General features: G+C 43.0%; 2 protein-coding genes across 8 annotated transcripts in view; one reads left to right on the top strand and one right to left on the bottom strand.

Moving 5' to 3' along the window:
- Positions 1 to 10: 10 nt before the first annotated feature.
- timm9 (translocase of inner mitochondrial membrane 9 homolog) lies at positions 11 to 1,019 on the bottom strand. Of its 3 annotated transcripts, none has more exons than XM_061925180.2 (5): positions 892 to 1,019; positions 703 to 756; positions 429 to 489; positions 262 to 357; positions 11 to 197 (listed from the first exon to the last, which is right to left on the bottom strand). In XM_061925180.2, exons 3-5 carry the CDS (start codon positions 465 to 467, stop codon positions 63 to 65), a joined length of 270 nt encoding a protein of 89 aa, XP_061781164.1. In that variant the 5' UTR covers positions 468 to 489; positions 703 to 756; positions 892 to 1,019; the 3' UTR covers positions 11 to 62. The 3 variants fall into 3 exon arrangements, with proteins under 3 accessions (XP_061781164.1, XP_061781165.1, XP_072767983.1); XM_061925181.2 differs by having other exon boundaries at positions 904 to 949; XM_072911882.1 differs by lacking the exons at positions 703 to 756; positions 892 to 1,019 and having other exon boundaries at positions 429 to 696.
- A 122-nt stretch (positions 1,020 to 1,141) lies between these two features.
- The window catches only part of kiaa0586 (KIAA0586 ortholog), a 38,070-nt gene continuing 21,366 nt past the window's right edge, over positions 1,142 to 17,845 (top strand). For 3 of the 5 annotated variants that reach the window (XM_072911879.1, XM_072911878.1, XM_072911881.1), the window contains exons 1-7: positions 1,142 to 1,717; positions 9,847 to 9,976; positions 10,049 to 10,193; positions 10,281 to 10,333; positions 10,404 to 10,482; positions 10,545 to 10,647; positions 17,575 to 17,650. In XM_072911879.1, the coding sequence (XP_072767980.1) occupies positions 1,414 to 1,717; positions 9,847 to 9,976; positions 10,049 to 10,193; positions 10,281 to 10,333; positions 10,404 to 10,482; positions 10,545 to 10,647; positions 17,575 to 17,650 (890 nt within the window). In that variant the 5' untranslated portion in view covers positions 1,142 to 1,413. The remainder of the gene's footprint in view (positions 1,718 to 9,846; positions 9,977 to 10,048; positions 10,194 to 10,280; positions 10,334 to 10,403; positions 10,483 to 10,544; positions 10,648 to 17,574; positions 17,651 to 17,845) is intronic. The other 2 variants (XM_061925173.2, XM_072911880.1) reach the window with 2 other exon arrangements.

The following is a 17,845-nucleotide window of genomic DNA, read 5'->3' as shown; positions in this document are numbered from 1 at the left end:
TTCCAATAAAGTTTTTAAATTTCTGTCACATTTTTATTAGCCACATGTTCCATCATCCCAGTTCAGTGAGATTGACCCAGCAGACCCGCTTTAGCCGCCAGCGCCTCGTTCTGCTGTATGTGGTACTCCTGGAAGCGCATGGAGATCCGCTGGGTCATCTTCAGGTACTTCTGGAGACAGGACTCGGAGCACACGGACTGAGGGAGTACAAGTTACAGTCAAAAGACGTCATTGCCGGTCCCGGGTGAAGACTTCCGGTACCTCTTCGGGCCGGACGTCCCTGCTGGTGAAGTCTTTGACGCAGTCCATGAAGCAGTTCTCTGTCACCTTGTTGTACGTCCCCAAAAACTCTTTGAACTGAAACCAGAAGTGACGTCAACGTATCAGACTACTAATGAAAACATCTCGGACGGAAGTGTTTTGTTTACCTGTTTGACCTGGTCCGACTCGGACACCTGAACCGCCATGTTTGGCAACCTGGGAGTGACACTTAAAAACATGTAGTCAGCATGTGCGGGACAGATAAATGACTGGAAACACACGGGCACGTGGCTACATGCTAAAGTGGCTAAAATCTAGTTAACTGGCGAGCTACTACTGCTCTTTATGGATGCCCGCTACAGTCCCACATCCGATGACCGAATTAAAACCCTTACAGCTTCATGCTCGCGAACACGAGCAAATAAATACATTTCTTCTCACCTGCGTCAGCTTGAGGCGAGTGAAGGACGGAAGAATGGACCGGAAGTGTGCCCTCTAAAAGTGTAAAACAGATGTATGACAATACATAAAACAGAACCTGATACCTAATAAACACACGGATAAATGTTGTCAAAATACGCCAAACAAAAAAACCCTAAAGACAATACATTAGAGAAAGTAAACGCTTACAAGTGGACCTACAATCCAGCCTGTGCGCCACTGAATATACCTCCGGGGACGTACTATTGTAGTAGTTTTAATGTTCCGACCTATAAATGTCAGGTATTTTTTCACACTATGTTCTGTATATGTAATGGATGTAATTACTTATTTTTTTAACATTTCATTAAAATTATCATAGAAATGACAAACGTTAACAAAATCAGCAGAGAGACATATCGTAACGGACGCTCTTCCGCTTGGGACCGGAAGCGATCTTTTTTTTTTCCAGCAAGCGTTCACTTAATAGGCTCAGACCCTTTTTCCTCACTACCATTTTTGAGTTTGCTACAAAGACACTCTTTAAAACTATACGGGCTACATTTTATTGACGTAGACATGTTTTTTTTTTCCAGAGCTTGTCTGCGTGCTTTTACATAACACACTTTCAGCGGGAACTTTGAAGCCGGTTAGCGGGGAATGAGCTAACACGTTAGCCTCGTCGTCTCCAGGGCGAATTTAAAGTTAATTAAAAACATTATTTTTTTTCATATGTTTAATATTGAGTTTTGTCTGGGGAAAATAAACATGTTGTCTCAGGCGGTCCGCGGGGACGTGGGTCAGAACCAGTCCTCTTTCAATTCTGACACCGGGGGACTTCTCAAGCGCTCCACTCGGGCTCTTCTCGTCGCTAATAGCCTTGCCACTGGGTCGGCGACCGGTCCCGTGCGCTTAACTATCCGAAAAGTGTCCGACGACTACCGGTGGATCTCCAAACAAGGGAAGCCGCGGTTGAGGCTTCTACACGAGCCAGACAACGGAGCCCCTCTTCGGACACCAACCGACTTTCAGCCCGGTGAGTTTTAGTTTTTTTTTTTTTTTTTACAATAAATTTATGTTGCTTATTTTTTTGCGTTTGAATATTGCTTAACTAAATTTAATTCCGTTTGTCAAAATAGTGTTTTAACATTCAGTGCAGAAATATCCGTTGCTTCAAAACGCAACACTCACTTTCGGTTTACCCGTGTCACATGACTGTAACCGTGACACTTCATTGGCTGGTTCTGGGATTGCTTCAGGTTTGATCTATCGGAAGTGTACGGGGTTGTTTTTCCTATTGAACGCTTAAACATCATATATTGGCAATATACAAACAAACCAAGGCATTAAAATGTATCTCAATATTACAGATATTTTACTAGGTTGACCAGTCAACATCCTTCTACAAAGGGAAGTAAGAAACCATACACAATATTTAAAGAAACAACTAAAAAGAAATAAAATACATACAGATACAAAAAAATAGGCGTATCTGAAAAGACAATAATTTAGGGCTTCTCTATTTTTAACCAATTTCCAAGAATGTATTAATAATTTAAAATCACTAATCCAATGGTAGAATTTGTGTGTCACTTCTAGAAATCGACTTCTATGTATTAAAAATGTAGCTTGCAACATAATAATATTATTAATCGTTTCTAGGTTGCTATCTTTCATAAATGTGCCAAATTATTATTTTTTTGTGAATGGGGACATCTCTATTTATCTGATCTCTCAAAATAAATGTTTAGTATCACCTTTTAAAAATAAATGTAGCATCTCAGATCTCACAGTTGTCAACCATAATGTTACATATTTCTTTATCATATTTATTTACTGCTGTTGACGGTCCCTGACACAAGGCTGAAGCTTAGAGGTGACAGAGCTTTCGCCGTTGCTGCTCCCAAGCTCTGGAACGACCTACCTCTGAGTGTTAGACAAGCCTCCTCTCTTCCTGTTTTTAAATCTCTCTTAAAAACATACTTTTATTCCATGGCTTTTAACACTGAGTGATATCCATCCTGCAATGGCGCCCCATAATACACCTGCTGCGATCCTGTTTTTATGTTTTTATTAATTCTATTTTAATTATTTATTTTTTATCGTGTTCTGTTTGTGTTGTGTTGTGTTTGCTCGGTACTCGTTTTATCTTTTAACCTGCTCATTGTACAGCACTTTGGCTACCCCTGTGGTAAATTTTAAATGTGCTCTATAAATAAAGTTGATTTGATTTAATCATTTTAAACTATATTTCTTTAACTTCAGGAAAATTGGTTAAGTAATATATATTGTCTTTATTTTCCCTATTTCTATGTATGGAGATTCATTTGTGTACTTTTTAACTGCATTTTTTGCATTTGAATTTTGCGATCTCTATTTATTTACATCAAATTATATTCATTGACTAACATTTGTGAGCAAAATGTGTGTGTTCTTACAATACAGTGTTTAAAAATCCAGTGTAAAAAATTCAGTGCAGAAATATTTGTTGTTTACAGGAAGTGAGTCACTTCATTAGAACAAATATTTGTACTCTAAATTCTAAATTATTTTACACTGATTTATATATTTTACGCATATTTTTTTTGGTACTGAATTTTAAAACACGCATAATTTGATGTAATAAAAAAAGATCAGTTTGCAAAATTCAGTTCCATAAATTCAGTGTAGTAAAAACATTTGTAATAAAGACACAACTTAACCTCCATAGTGGGTCTTGAGTCTTGAAGCAACAAATACAAATATTACACTTTGGAACATTTTTTGTTTGCCATATAAAAACTCAGTTTTCTTTGACAAAAAGGACATAAAACAAACAAATAACAAATTAATAAACCAGTGTATCTGCATGGTCTTAAAAGTCTTAAATCCAACAAATTGAATTTAAGGCCTTAAAAATGTTTAAAATTGTCCTAAAATTTCATAAAAGTTCTTAAATACAATTTTGAAAGGTCTTCAAAAATCTATTAACGTTGCTTTTATCTAAATATGCATAAACTTCAGTCTTGCCTTTAAATGTTTGCATTTTTGAGGACGCGATAACGTAACTACAAAACGGAACTCAGGTAGGCTTCCTGTGCTTCCCGGTCAGAATGAGTCGCGAACGACCCAGTGTGCTGTGCACCCGCAGCATTGTGTTGTTACAGCTTAGCCATCCAAAAACTGCCAACAATACTCGATTCACATCTTGTGGCTTGAAAGTGAACCAGCAATTAGTGATCTTGTTATTTTAGGTGCTAACGCAGACAAGCTACTTATAGCGGCGCGATGATCACACAGCTTGTGCGGCTATGTTGACATCATCGGCTGGTGAGCTGTGAAAGTTTATTCTAGATGATAAATTACGCCACTCAGCTGTCGATGTGAAATGGGTCTTAAATTGTACTTATTATGGTCTTAAAAAGTCTCATAAAGTTTTACATGTGACTTTTTGAAATCTGCAGAGACCCTGTAGGTTGGACCTGAAGGTCATCTAGAGATTTAAGTGTTGAAAGTAAAAAATAAAATGTGTGACTTACTTTTAACACTTTTATGACTGGGACCCTTTTGGATCCCCCAAAATGTAATTTTTTTTAACCTCATTGTTTAGAAAATAATAATCAATAAATCAATGTTTATTTATATAGCCCTAAATCACAAGTGTCTCAAAGGGCTGCACAAGCCACAACGACATCCTCGGTATAGCCCACATAAGGGCAAGGAAAAACTCACCCCAGTGGGACGTCGATGTGAATGACTATGAGAAACCTTGGAGAGGACCGCATATGTGGGTAACCCCCCCCCCCCCCTCTAGGGAGACCGAATGCAATGGATGTCGAGTGGGTCTAACATAATATTGTGAGAGTCCAGTCCATAGTGGATCCAGCATAACAGTAAGAGTCCAGTCCACAGTGGGGTCAGCAGGAAACCATCCCGAGCGGAGACGGGTCAGCAGCGCAGAGATGTTCCCAACCAATATACAGGCGAGCGGTCCACCCCGGGCCCCGACCCCGGACAGCCAGCACCCCATCCATGGCCAACGGATCTGTGTGTCTTCCCCTCCACAAGGGATAGGGGGGAGCAGAGGAGAAAAGAAAAGAAACGGCAGATCAACTGGTCTAAAAAAAAAGGGGGGCTATTCAAAGGCTAGAGTATACAAATGAGTTTTGAGATGGGACTTAAATGTTTCTACTGAGGTAGCATCTCTGATTGTTACCGGGAGGGCATTCCATAGTGCTGGAGCCCGAATAGAAAACGCTCTACAGCCCGCAGACTTTTTTTGGGCTCTGGGAATCACTAATAAGCCGGAGTTCTTTGAACGCAGATTTCTTGCCGGGACATATGGTACAATACAATCGGTAAGATAGGCTGGAGCTAGACCGTGTAGTATTTTATACGTAAGTAGTAAAACCTTAAAGTCGCATCTTAAGTGCACAGGAAGCCAGTGCAGGTGAGCCAGTATAGGCGTAATATGATCAAACTTTCTTGTTATTGTCAAAAGTCTAGCAGCCGCATTTTGTCCCAACTGTAATCTTTTAATGCTAGACATAGGGAGACCCGAAAATAATACGTTACAGTAATCGAGACGAGACGTAACGAACGCATGAATAATGATCTCAGCGTCGCTAGTGGACAAAATGGAACGAATTTTAGCGATATTACGGAGATGAAAGAAGGCCGTTTTAGTAACACTCTTAATGTGTGACTCAAACGAGAGAGTTGGGTGGAAGATAATACCCAGATTCTTTACTGAGTCGCTTTGTGTAATTGTTTGGTTGTCAAATGTTAAGGTGGTATTATCAAATAAATAATGAATCAAAATCAATGTCGTCATGAATTATTGACATATTTAAGGCTCCATTTATTTCCGAAATTAGTTTTCTTCCGTCGAGTGGCGGGGCTCTCCCTTAGAGATAGGGTGAGAAGCTCTGTTATCCGGGAGGAGCTCAAAGTAAAACCGCTGCTCCTCCACATAGAGAGGAGCCAGATGAGTTGGTTTGAGCATCTGTTCAGGATGCCACCCGAACGCCTCTCTAGGGAGGTGTATAGGGCACATACGACTGGTAGGAGGCCACGGGGAAGACCCAGGACACGTTGGGAAGACTGTCTCCAGCTGTCCTGGGAACGCCTCGGGATCCCCCAGGAGGAGCTGGACGAAGCGGCTGGGGAGAGGGAAGACTGGGCTTCTCTGCTTAGGCTTCTGCCCCCACGACCTGACCTCGGATAAGCGGAAGAAAATGGATGGATGGAGGGAATTATTCTACTTTAGTTTGAACATATTTTTTGTGGAAAGGAATGTCTATTTTGTGTTTGCTATATAAAAAACAATGTTTTCTTTGACACTTCTATGGCCATTTCTGCCACATGTGACTAACTGCTTCCGGTTTTAAGTGTGTCTCTTCCAAGAATGACTCGTATGCCTCCTGAGAAACTCTGCAGCCATTGTTAACTGCTGCATGCCAGTTGGATCTCTCACTTGCAAGAGCATCCCAGTTGTCAATGTTGATGGAGAAATATTTCAGGTCTCTCATGATTACGTCTTTAAAACGTAGACGGGGATATCCTTGTTTGCGCGGACCATTGGCTAGTTCGCCATACAATAAGAGTTTGGGGAGGCGAGTGTCATCCGTACGATGAGTGTGCCCCGCCCATCTGAGATGGCGTTGGCCAAGAGTTGACAACGGGTCACTGGAGCCTGGTTTCTGTAGTAGGAGTGACTTGGTGACATGGTCCTTCCAACACACGCCCAGTATGGAACCAAGACAGTGGAAGTAAAATGCATTGAGGCGATGTTCGTTATGTTGTCCATGACGCAGATGCGTATAGTAAGGTACTAAGTACACATGTGTGGTATACACATACTTTGAGGAGCAAGGAAAGGTTATTGTTGTGCCAGACACACTTTCTCAACTTTCTACAAACTGACGATGCTCTTCCAATGAACATGTCAAGTTCTGCATCAAAGTTGTTGGTGTTGGAGACAGTGGATCCGAGGTAGGTGAATTTGTCCACCACAGATAGAGATGTGTTGGAGATGGAGATAGTAGGGTTCAGGGTTGCAGGTTGGGCAAGGACAACTGTCTTTTTAAGCTAATCTGCAGGCCAAACTCTTGGCATGCAGAGTCAAAAGATGTGGTTGTAGTTCAGCATCATCGGCATAAAGCAGTTCACACACCAGGACATGACTTACTTTAATTTGAGCCCGCAGTCTGGATAGATTGACCAGTTTTCTTGAGCTGCGGGTATGTAAGAGGATGCCAGAGTTTTCGGGGAAAGCGCAACGTAGTAGGGCAGAGAACAATATTCGGGTCGGAGCAAGAACACTACGCTGCTTCACCCCACATCTCATCTGAAATTCGTCAGAGCAAGTGCCTTCAAATTGTACCGTTGCCTTCATGCCATCATGAAATTCAGTGATCACCTTCAGCAGTTTATGGGGGCAGCCAAGTTTTTGCAGAACAAAGAAGAGTCCCGATCGGCTGATCTAGTCAAAGGCCTTTGTCAAGTCGACAAACACAAGAAACAGAGGTTTTTCTTGTTCAATGCACTTTTCCTGTAATTGTTGAACACAGAACACCATGTCTCCTGTGGAGCGACCGGCTCAAAACCCACAATGGCTTTCAGGGAGGGTACGGTCTGCAAGGACTTGTAGTTCTGGTCGAACAGTTCAAGCAAATATCAACTCTGTAGTTGTTACAGTCTGCATCGTCCCCTTTGTTTTTATAGATGGTGATGATGTTAACATCTGGGAAATACCCACTGTTCCAGCAAGACACAAACAAAGGATGTAAAACGCAGACAAGGGCATCCCCACCTGCATTGAAAACCTCAAAAGGGGGGCTGTCAGCTACGGGAGCTTAGGTAGCAGAAACATCCAGGCGAGGAGTGGGCTTGGGCCTGGCGTGATGAAGCTTGATTGGGGTCAACCTTCGTTTCCAGCGTGCAAGAGCGTGATCAGTGTTAAGCGCACGCTTCACCAGCACAAGGCCAGGTTGGGGCCAGCGTTTAGAACGAGGGTGACACCAGGTGGCCTTGTAGGAGTTAGAGCCCTGAAAGAAGGAATAGGGGATACAGAGTTCCAGCAGACGTTGTCCATTGTCATTCAGGTTGCCATAACCATGGTCTCCCAGGATGTCAGGTCATGCGCTTTAGTTCACACCCACTCGGGCATTGAAGTCCCGAAGAATCAGCAGGCGTTCAGTTTAGGGGGTCTTTTAAATAATGGAGCTCAGTTGATAGTAGAAAGTTTCTTTGAACCCAGGTCCGAGGTGTGTGTGTAAGTAGCGATGATTGTGACTGGGCCACAGTTTGTGTGAAGGTGCAGTGAGGGGAAGCGAGTAGCCAGTCGTGGAGGCATAACATTTGAACTCATGGAGAGAAGAGATGCTCATAACGGAGAGTGCTGGGGCAGAATTTTGTGAAAGCATGCTTGCCCAAGACAAACTTCCATCTCTGGACTCACTACTACAGGTTCCAACAGAACACCGGTGTGTGACATTTGGTGTAGTGAGTTGCTCCGCAGTGACCAACTAACTCGGTCTATTGGCCTGTGACCATTGGGGAAGGGCTCTTCTGGTCAGCGGGCAGCTGAGACAGGCCAGTTCATGTGCTGTGACCGTAGACACGCCCTGAGCTCTGCCCACCAGCCCCTGCTGCCAGGCTACATAGGTGGACTGGGTTTGGTCTGGTCTCTCGTCTTTGACCTGTCCGGCTTGCTTAGAGCTACTAGGGTATAACGTAGCTCTCAGGAGCATTAAAATATCAAAATGGCGCCCTCTTGCTTTGGTTTGTCAGTGGAAAACATTCATTGTGTAGTGTAAAGTTAGTTTGTATTCACCTACCGTATTTTCCGCACTATAAGGCGCACCGGATTATTAGCCGCACCTTCAATGAATGGCATATTTCATAACTTTGTCCACCAATAAGCCGCCCCGGACTATAAGCCGCGCCTATGCTGCGCTAAAGGGAATGTCAAAAAAACAGTCAGATAGGTCAGTCAAACTTTAATAATATATTAAAAACCAGCGTTCTAACAACTCTGTCCCAAAATGTATGCAAATGTGCAATCACAAACATAGTAAAATTAAAAATAGTGCAGAGCAATAGCAACATAATGTTGCTCGAACGTTAATGTCACAACACACAAAATAAACATAGCGCTCACTTTCTGAAGTTATTCTTCATTCGTAAATCCTTCGTCTTCGGTGTCCGAAGTGAAAAGTTGGGCAAATGTGAGATCCAAAATGGCCGGTTCCGTCTCGTCGAAGTCATCGGAGTCAGTGTCACTGTTATCCAGCAGTTCTGTGAATCCTGCCTTCCGGAAAGCTCGGACCACAGTTGTGACCGAAATATCTGCCCAGGCATTTACGATCCACTGGCAGATGTTGGCGTCGTCTGGCGCTGCCTCCCTGTCTTAGTGAATGTGTGTTCGCCTTCTGTCATCCATTGTTCCCACGCAGTTAGCAGTCTAGCTTCGAATGCCCTGTTGACACCAATATCTAGCGGCTGGAGGTGTTTTGTCAATCCACCCGGAATGACGGCGAGTATTGAATTAAGCGCGTAAGCGTGTCTCTTAATGTGATGTTATGAGCTAGCAAATATAACAACTACACTACCCAGCATGCAACGATAGTGACGAGCATGCGCGGTAGCCCTGAGAAGCGTTGTATGCTGGCAGTTAGAATGTGGTTATGAGCACGCTGTGAGTAAACGTTGAGAACTCAGTTAACACGCCTCGTCTGCATTATTTATAATTAGACAGACAACACACTTAATAGGAGCCATTTTGGGGTCTTTACATAAACACACAAATGGAAATGAAACGTCACATATCCCAGCATGCACCGCGCGCTTCTTCTTCTTCCGGGGGCGGGTGGTTGCTTACAGTACAAGAAGAAGCGCTTCCTGTTCTATGGGGGCGGGTGCTTACCTTGGCGGTTGCTTGCGTAGAAGAAGAAGCGCTTCCTGCTATACCTGGAAAAAAGATGGCGGCTGTTTACCGAAGTTGCGAGAACGAAACTTTATGAAAATGAATCTTAATATTTATCCATATATAAAGCGCACCGGGTTAAAAGCCGCACTGTCAGCTTTTGAGTAAATTTGTGGTTTTTAGGTGCGGCTAATGGTGCGGAAAATACGGTACTATTTATTTACCTTTAATTTACTCTGTCGCCCCCTGCTGTTCAGTAGGCGCACCTGTCATTGAATGCAGCTGTTTGAACCAAAGTGAAAGTGATTCATGTCCAGGTCACAAGCTGCTGACGTCACACTTTGAGGCAGGGACTCGTGGCCTGGTGCTGGCGGCCCTCAAGCAACGGTGAGCGTTGTTGTTGTCTGACAGGAAGTCGCCCGGTGGGATTTTTGTTTTGAAATCTGGTTCCTCTTTCAGCGCTTGCGCCCCCCAGAGGCGCAACGTCAAAGTTCAGCTTCTAGACCCTCCCGGCAGCCGCCATGACGCTCAGAAGAGGGCAGACATCTTGGCTGGTAACCACGGAGACCGCAGCCACGCCCCCATCACTGCTGCAGCGCAAATGGTACAGTACACTTTTCATCACACGTTGTGTGACTCATAGACACTTGTGTGTGTGTGTGTGTGTGTGTGTGTGTGTGTGTGTGTGTAGGCTCAACCAGACATGGCGTGTGAAGGGTTTCAGCAAGGTGACATCACGGACAGGTAGGTGTCCTCTTAAGTGTACACACACACACACACACACACACTAACTGTAATGTGTGCACTTCATTAGGCAGAGTGGGAAAAGTGGGCGGAGCCAGGTGACAGTGCAGTCCCTGGAGGCGCTGCACAGCCGCCGCTTGGAGCTTCAGGTGAGCAACACACCTGTCGAACTGAAGGCAGCCGCTGACGCCGCTCTTCTTCTTTCTCCCAGAACCAACTTCTCGAGTCGGCGCTCAGCATCGTCACTCGCTACACCCCTGTCACGCCTGAGCAGGAGCACACCTATCAGCAGGTGCCTCGCATGAGCTCTGCAGGTACACATGTCTATTGTCACGCTCGTGCGGGCTCTAAGTCCGGGGTCCCCAACTTTTTTTGCAGCAGGTGGGCATTATTTTCCAGGGGCGGCCTTGCAGGTGTAGCAGACAAAACTCACCGTAACGCCGAATAGTGGGAGCCCCGGGCCTGTTTGTTAGCGATGAGATGGTCCCATCTAGTGGTGGCGGTAGACACCCGCACCGTGTTTCTTGGGTCCAGCCTGCTCCGCCATTTTGTCTTTGCGCAAACTGCCGCCTCACACAAATAGCTGCTGGAAATGCGAGCAGTTGTCCGGTCTCTTGTGGCCATGACAGGACATTGGGTCTGTTGTCAGGTCTCTTGTGGTCATGACAGGACATTGGGCCTGTTGTCAGGTCTCTTGTGGTCATGACAGGACATTGGGCCTGTTGTCAGGTCTCTTGTGGTCATGACAGGACATTGGGCCTGTTGTCAGGTCTCTTGTGGTCATGACAGGACATTGGGCCTGTTGTCGGTTTTCTTGTGGACATGACAGGACATTGGGTCTGTTGTCAGGTCTCTTGTGGTCATGACAGGACATTGGGCCAGTTGTCAGGTCTCTTGTGGTCATGACAGGACATTGGGCCAGTTGTCAGGTCTCCTGTGGTCATGACAGGACATTGGGCCAGTTGTCAGGTTTCTTGTGACCATGCCAGGACATTGGGCCAGTTGTCGGATCTCTTGTGGTCATGACAGGACATTGGGCCAGTTGTCGGGTTTCTTGTGGACATGACAGGACATTGGGCCAGTTGTCGGGTTTCTTGTGGACATGACAGGACATTGGGCCAGTTGTCAGGTCTCTTGTGGTCATGACAGGACATTGGGTCTGTTGTCAGGTCTCTTGTGGTCATGACAGGACATTGGGCCAATTGTCAGGTCTCTTGTGGCCATGCTAGGACATTGGGCCAGTTGTCAGGTCTCTTGTGGCCATGCTAGGACATTGGGCCAGTTGTCAGGTCTCTTGTGGTCATGACAGGACATTGGGCCAGTTGTCAGGTCTCTTGTGGTCATGACAGGACATTGGGCCAGTTGTCAGGTCGCTTGTGGCCATGCCAGGACATTGGGCCTGTTGTTAGGTCTCTTGTGGTCATGACAGGACATTGGGCCAGTTGTCAGGTCTCTTGTGGTCATGACAGGACATTGGGCCTGTTGTTAGGTCTCTTGTGGTCATGACAGGACATTGGGCCAGTTGTCAGGTTTCTTGTTACCATGCCAGGACATTGGGCCAGTTGTCAGGTCTCTTGTGGCCATGACTGGACATTGGGCCTGTTGCCGGCCGGGTCTATTGTGGCTATGCCTGGACATTGGGCCAGATGTCAGGTCTCCTGTGGTCATGACAGCTACACTGGGTCTGTTGTCAGGTCTCTAGTGGCCATGACAGGACATTGGGTCTGTTGTCAGGTCTCTAGTGGCCATGACAGGACATTGAGTCTGTTGTCAGGCCTCTTGTGGTCATAACAGGACATTGGGCCTGTTGACCATTTCCAGCAGCTGGTCCTCGTGTTTGCTCCATGGGCCAGGTGTATTGGCAAATGTGTTGTGCATTCATTCATTGGCAACTTCAGAACCTTTTGTGGTTGGGAAGAATCGTTCCAAGTCTTGTAAGAGCACAGCCAGGTGGTGGAGTGCTGGCCCAGGTGACATCCAATGTTCCTGCGAATGTTGGAAACATGTCCATCTGTTGTCAGGTCTCTTGTGTACATGACAGGACATTGGGTCTGTTGTCAGGCCTCTTGTGGTCATGACAGGACATTGGGCCAGTTGTCAGGTCTCTTGTGACCATGCCAGGACATTGGGCCTGTTGTCAGGTCTCTTGTGGACATGACAGGACATTGGGCCAGTTGTCAGGTCTCTTGTGACCATGCCAGGACATTGGGCCTGTTGTCAGGTCTCTTGTGGTCATGACAGGACATTGGGCCAGTTGTCAGGTTTCTTGTGACCATGCCAGGACCTTGGGCCAGTTGTCAGGTCTCTTGTGGTCATGACAGGACATTCGGCCAGTTGTCGGGTCTCTTGTGGCCATGACTGGAGATTGGGCCATGCCAGGACTTGTTTAAACAAGTTAATACTATGTACCTTGTTTTCAATACTAGTCAACCTGGATGGTGCACTTTTTAACGCTCTTTAACTATAAAGGTACATAATCAAGTAGTATTACCTTATTGTCCATACTAGTCAACCTAGATGGTGTACTTTTTAACCCTCTTCAACTATAAAAGTAGATAATCAAGTAATATTACCTTGTTTTCAATACTAGTCAACTTGGATGTTATACTTTTTAATCATCTTCAACTATAAAAGTACATCATCACGTAGTATTACCTTGTTGTCAATACTAGTCAACCTGTATGGTGTACTTTTTAATAATTTTCAACTACAAAAGTACATAATTAAGTAGTATTACTTTGTTTTCAATACTAGTCAACCTGGACGGTGTACTTTTTCACCCTTTTCAACTATAAAAGTACATAATCACGTAGTATTACCTTGTCAATATTAGTCAACCTGGATGGTTCACTTTTTAATCATCTTCAACTATAAAAGTACATAATCACGCAGTATTACCTAGTTGTCAATACTAGTCAACCTGGATGTTGTACCTTTTTAACCCTCTTCAACTATAAAAGTACATAATCAAGTAGTATTACTTTGTTGTCAATACTAGTCAACCTGAATGTTGTACTTTTTAATCATCTTCAACTTTATAAGTATATAATCACATCATAGTACCTTGTTGTTATTACTAGTCAAACATGGATTTTGTACTTTTTAATCATCTTCAACTATAAAAGTACATAATCACATAGTATTACCTTGTTGTCAATACTAGTCAACCTGGATGTTGTACTTTTTAATCCTCTTCAACTATAAAAGTACATAATCAAGAAGTATTACCTTGTTGTCAATACTAGTCAACCTGGATGGTGTACTTTTTAATCCTCTTCAACTATGAAAGTACATAATCAAGTAGTATTATCTTGTTGTCAATACTAGTCAACCTGGATGGTGTACTTTTTAACCCTCTTCAATATTAAAAGTACATATTCAAGTAGTGTTACCTTGTTGTCAATATTAGTCAACCTGGATGGTGTACTTTTTATCGCTCTTCAACTATAAAAGTACATAATCAAGTAGTTTACCTTGTTGTCAATAGTCAACCTGGATCGTGTACTTTTTAATCATCGTCAACTATAAAAGTACATCATCACGTAGTATTACCTTGTTGTCAATACTAGTCAACCTGGATGTTGTACTTTCTAATCATCCTTAATTATAAATGTACAAAACCCAAAACCAGTCAAGTTGGCGCGTTGTGTATTTCGTGAATAAAAACAGGATACAATGATTTGCACATCCTTTTCAACTTATATTCAATTGAATACACTGCAAAGACAAGATATTTAATGTACGAAATGAGGAACGTAATTCTTTTTTTGCAAATAATCATTAACTTAGAATGTATTGGCAGCAACATGTTGCAAAAAAGTTGGTACAGGGACATTTTTACCTCTGTTACATGGCCGTTCCTTTTAACACCACTCAGTAAACTATTGGGAACTGAGGAGACCAATTTTTGGAGCTTTTCAGGTGGAATTCTTTCCCATTGTTGCTTGATGTACAGTTTAAGTTGTTCAACAGTCCGGGGTCGCCGTTGTCGTATTTTACGCCTCATAATGCGCCACACATTTTCAATGGGAGACAGGTCTGGACTACAGGCAGGCCAGTCTAGTACCCGCACTCTTTTACTACGAAGCCAAGCTGTTGTAACACGTGGCTTGGCATTGTCTTGCTGAAATAAGCAGGGGCGCCCATGATAACGTTTCTTGGATGGCATGATACAGTAAGTGGCTCCAAAACCTGTATGTACCTTTCCGCATTAATGATGCCTTCACAGATGTGTAAGTTACCCATGCCTTGGGCACTAATACACCCCCATACCATCACAGATGCTGGCTTTTGAACTTTGCGCCTATAACAATCTGGATGGTTCTTTTCCTCTTTAGTCCGGAGGACACGATGTTCACAGTTTCCAAAAACAATTTGAAATGTGGACTCGTCAGACCACAGAACACTTTTCCACTTTGCATCAGTCCATCTTAGATGACCTCGGGCCCAGCGAAGCGTTTCTGGGTGTTGTTGATAAATGGGTTTGACTTTGCATAGTATAGTTTTAACTTGCACTTACAGATGAAGCGACCAACTGTAGTTACTGATAGTAATTTTCTGAAGTGTTCCTGAGCCCATGTGGTGATATCCTTTACACACTGATGTCGCTTTTTGATGTAGTACCGCCTGAGGGATCGAAGGTCCGTAATATCGCTTACGTGCAGTGATTTCTCCAGATTATCTGAACCTTTTGATGATGTTATGGACCGTAAATCGTGAAATCCCTAAATTCCTTGCAATAGCTGGTTGAGAAATGTTGTTCTTAAACTGTTCGACAATTTGCTCACGCATTTGTTCACAAAGTGGTGACTCCCGCCCCATCCTAGTTTGTGAATGACTGATGAAAGCTGCTTTTATACCCAATTGTGGCACCCACCTGTTCCCAATTAGCCTGATCACCTGTGGGATTTTCCAAATAAGTGTTTGATGAGCATTCCTCAACTTTCTCATTATTTTTTGCTTCTTATGCCAGCTTTTTAGAAACATGTTGCAGGCAAATTCCAAATTACTGTATTTTTCGGACTATAAGTCGCAGTTTTTTTTCATAGTTTGGCCGGGGGTGCGACTTATACTCGGGAGCGACTTATGTATGAAATTATCAACACATTACCGTAAAATATCAAATATTATTTAGCTCATTCACGTAAGAGACTAGATGTATAAGATTTCATGGGATTTAGCGATTAGGAGTGACAGATTGTTTGGTAAACGTATAACATGTTCTATATGTTATAGTTATTTGAATGACTCTTACCATAATATGTTACGTTAACATACCAGGCACCTTCTCAGTTGGTTATTTATGCCTCATATAACGTACACTTATTCAGCCTCTTGTTTTCACTATTCTTTATTCATTTTAAATTGCCTTTCAAATGTCTATTCTTGGTGTTGGGTTTTATCAAATAAATTTCCCCAAAAAATGCAGTGCGACTTATATATGTTTTTTTCCTTATTTATTATGCATTTTCGGCTGGTGCGACTTATACTCCGAAAAATACTATGTGATTATGTACTTTTGTAGTTGAAGATTATTAAAAAGTACAACATCCAGGTTGACTCATATTGACAAGAAGGTAATACTACTTGATTATGTACAATCCCCAAAACCAGTGAAGTTGGCACGTTGTGTAAATGATAAATAAAAACAATACAATCATTTGCTAATCCTTTTCAACCTATATTCATTTGAATAGACTGCAAAGACAAGATACATAACGTTCAAACCGGAAAACTTAAGTTGTTTTTTGCAAATATTAGCTCATTTGGAATTTGATGCCTGCAACATGCTTAAAAAAGACTGAGAAAGTTGAGGAATGCTCATAAAACACTTATTTGGAACATCCCACAGGTGAACATGCTAATTGGTCTCGTCAGTTCCCAAACGTTTACTGAGTGTTGTTAAAAGGAAAGGCCATGTAACACAGTGGTAAAAATGCTGCCATTAAATTCAAAGTTAATAATTTTTTGCAAAAAATAACAAAGTTTCTCAGTTCGAACATTAAATATCTTGTTTTTGCAGTGTATTAACTGAGCTACTGTGTGGAAACATTTCCCTTGTGGATCATTAAAGTTGGTCTAAGTCTATTCAATTTGAATATAAGTTGAAAAGGATTTGCAAATCATTGTATTCTGTTTTTATTTGCCATTTACACAACGTGCCAACTACACTGGTTTTGTGTTTTGTACACGAGTCGATGTGGTGGTCTTCAGTGCACTTACATGAGTTGATGTGGTGGTCTTTAGTGCACTTACATGAGTCGATGTGGTGGTCTTCGGTGCACTTGCATGAGTTAATGTGGTGGTCTTCAGTGCACTTACATGAGTTGATGTGGTGGTCTTCAGTGCACTTACTTGAATTGATTTGGTGGTCTTCAGTACACTTACATGAGTTTAATGTGGTGGTCTTCAGTGCACTTACATGAGTTGATGTGGTGGTCTTCAGTGCACTTACTTGAGTTGATTTGGTGGTCTTCAGTACAATTACCAGACCGGGGACCGGTGGTCGGGGACCCCTGCTCTAAGGAGACGTGCTTGTGTTACCATGGCAACCATGGAGACATGCTTTTCTCTCTGGCATGATGACTGGTTATCATGGTAACAAGGCTTCTGCAGATCATGCTCCTTTTAACTTCGACTCTTTCTGGGGACCTCCTTCTTTGTCTCTCTTCTTCTCTTTCTTCTTCTGTCTCCTCCTCATCTTTCATCTCTTTCTTTTCTCCTTCCTCCTCTATCTTTTCTTAATTCCCTTTTCTCCTCTTTTTTGTCTTCCTCTTTCTTTCTTTTCTTCTTCCTCTTTCTTCTTCCTCTTTCTTTTCCTCATTATTTTCTTATTTTTCCTGCTCTTCCTCTTTCTTCTGCTCTTTGTTTTTCTCCTTCCTCCTCTATCTTTTCTTAATTCCCTTTTCTCCTCTTTTTTGTCTTCCTCTTTCTTTCTTTTCTTCTTCCTCTTTCTTCTTCCTCTTTCTTTTCCTCATTATTTTCTTATTTTTCCTGCTCTTCCTCTTTCTTCTGCTCTTTGTTTTTTTTCTTCCTCCTCTTTCTTTTCTTCTTAATCCTTTTCCTCTCTATTTTCTTACTACTCTTTTTTTTCTTCGCCTCCTTTTCCTTTTCTCCCTCTTTCTCATCCGCGTCTTTTCTTCTCCTCTTCTTTCCCTCTAGAGACACTTAACATTTTTGACTTTTGTATAAGGGGTGGAGCCTAAGTTAACTGATCTACACCTCTTTTTTTCCCTCAATAGTAAACATCGACTCATCAACCAGAACAAGCATCGAGAGTGACCCAGTTACCCTGGCAACGCACACAGATCAAAGCAGGTGTGTGTGTGCGTGCGTGCTTCTCAAGGACAAAGATGATGCAATGATATATCCATGCTGGGAGCATGTCTCCATGGCAACACACAGATGTGTTGATGATCACCAGAACACCAACATCACTGAATAATAACTCTGTGCATGTCACACACTGCCAGGTTGCAGCCGGGGTGGGACAGTTGTGTGTGTGTGTGTGTG

This window comes from Nerophis lumbriciformis, linkage group LG29 (genome assembly GCF_033978685.3).
Source record: "Nerophis lumbriciformis linkage group LG29, RoL_Nlum_v2.1, whole genome shotgun sequence".
Classification (NCBI taxonomy): domain Eukaryota; kingdom Metazoa; phylum Chordata; class Actinopteri; order Syngnathiformes; family Syngnathidae; genus Nerophis; species Nerophis lumbriciformis.
This window is presented reverse-complemented; position numbering and strand designations above follow the sequence as displayed.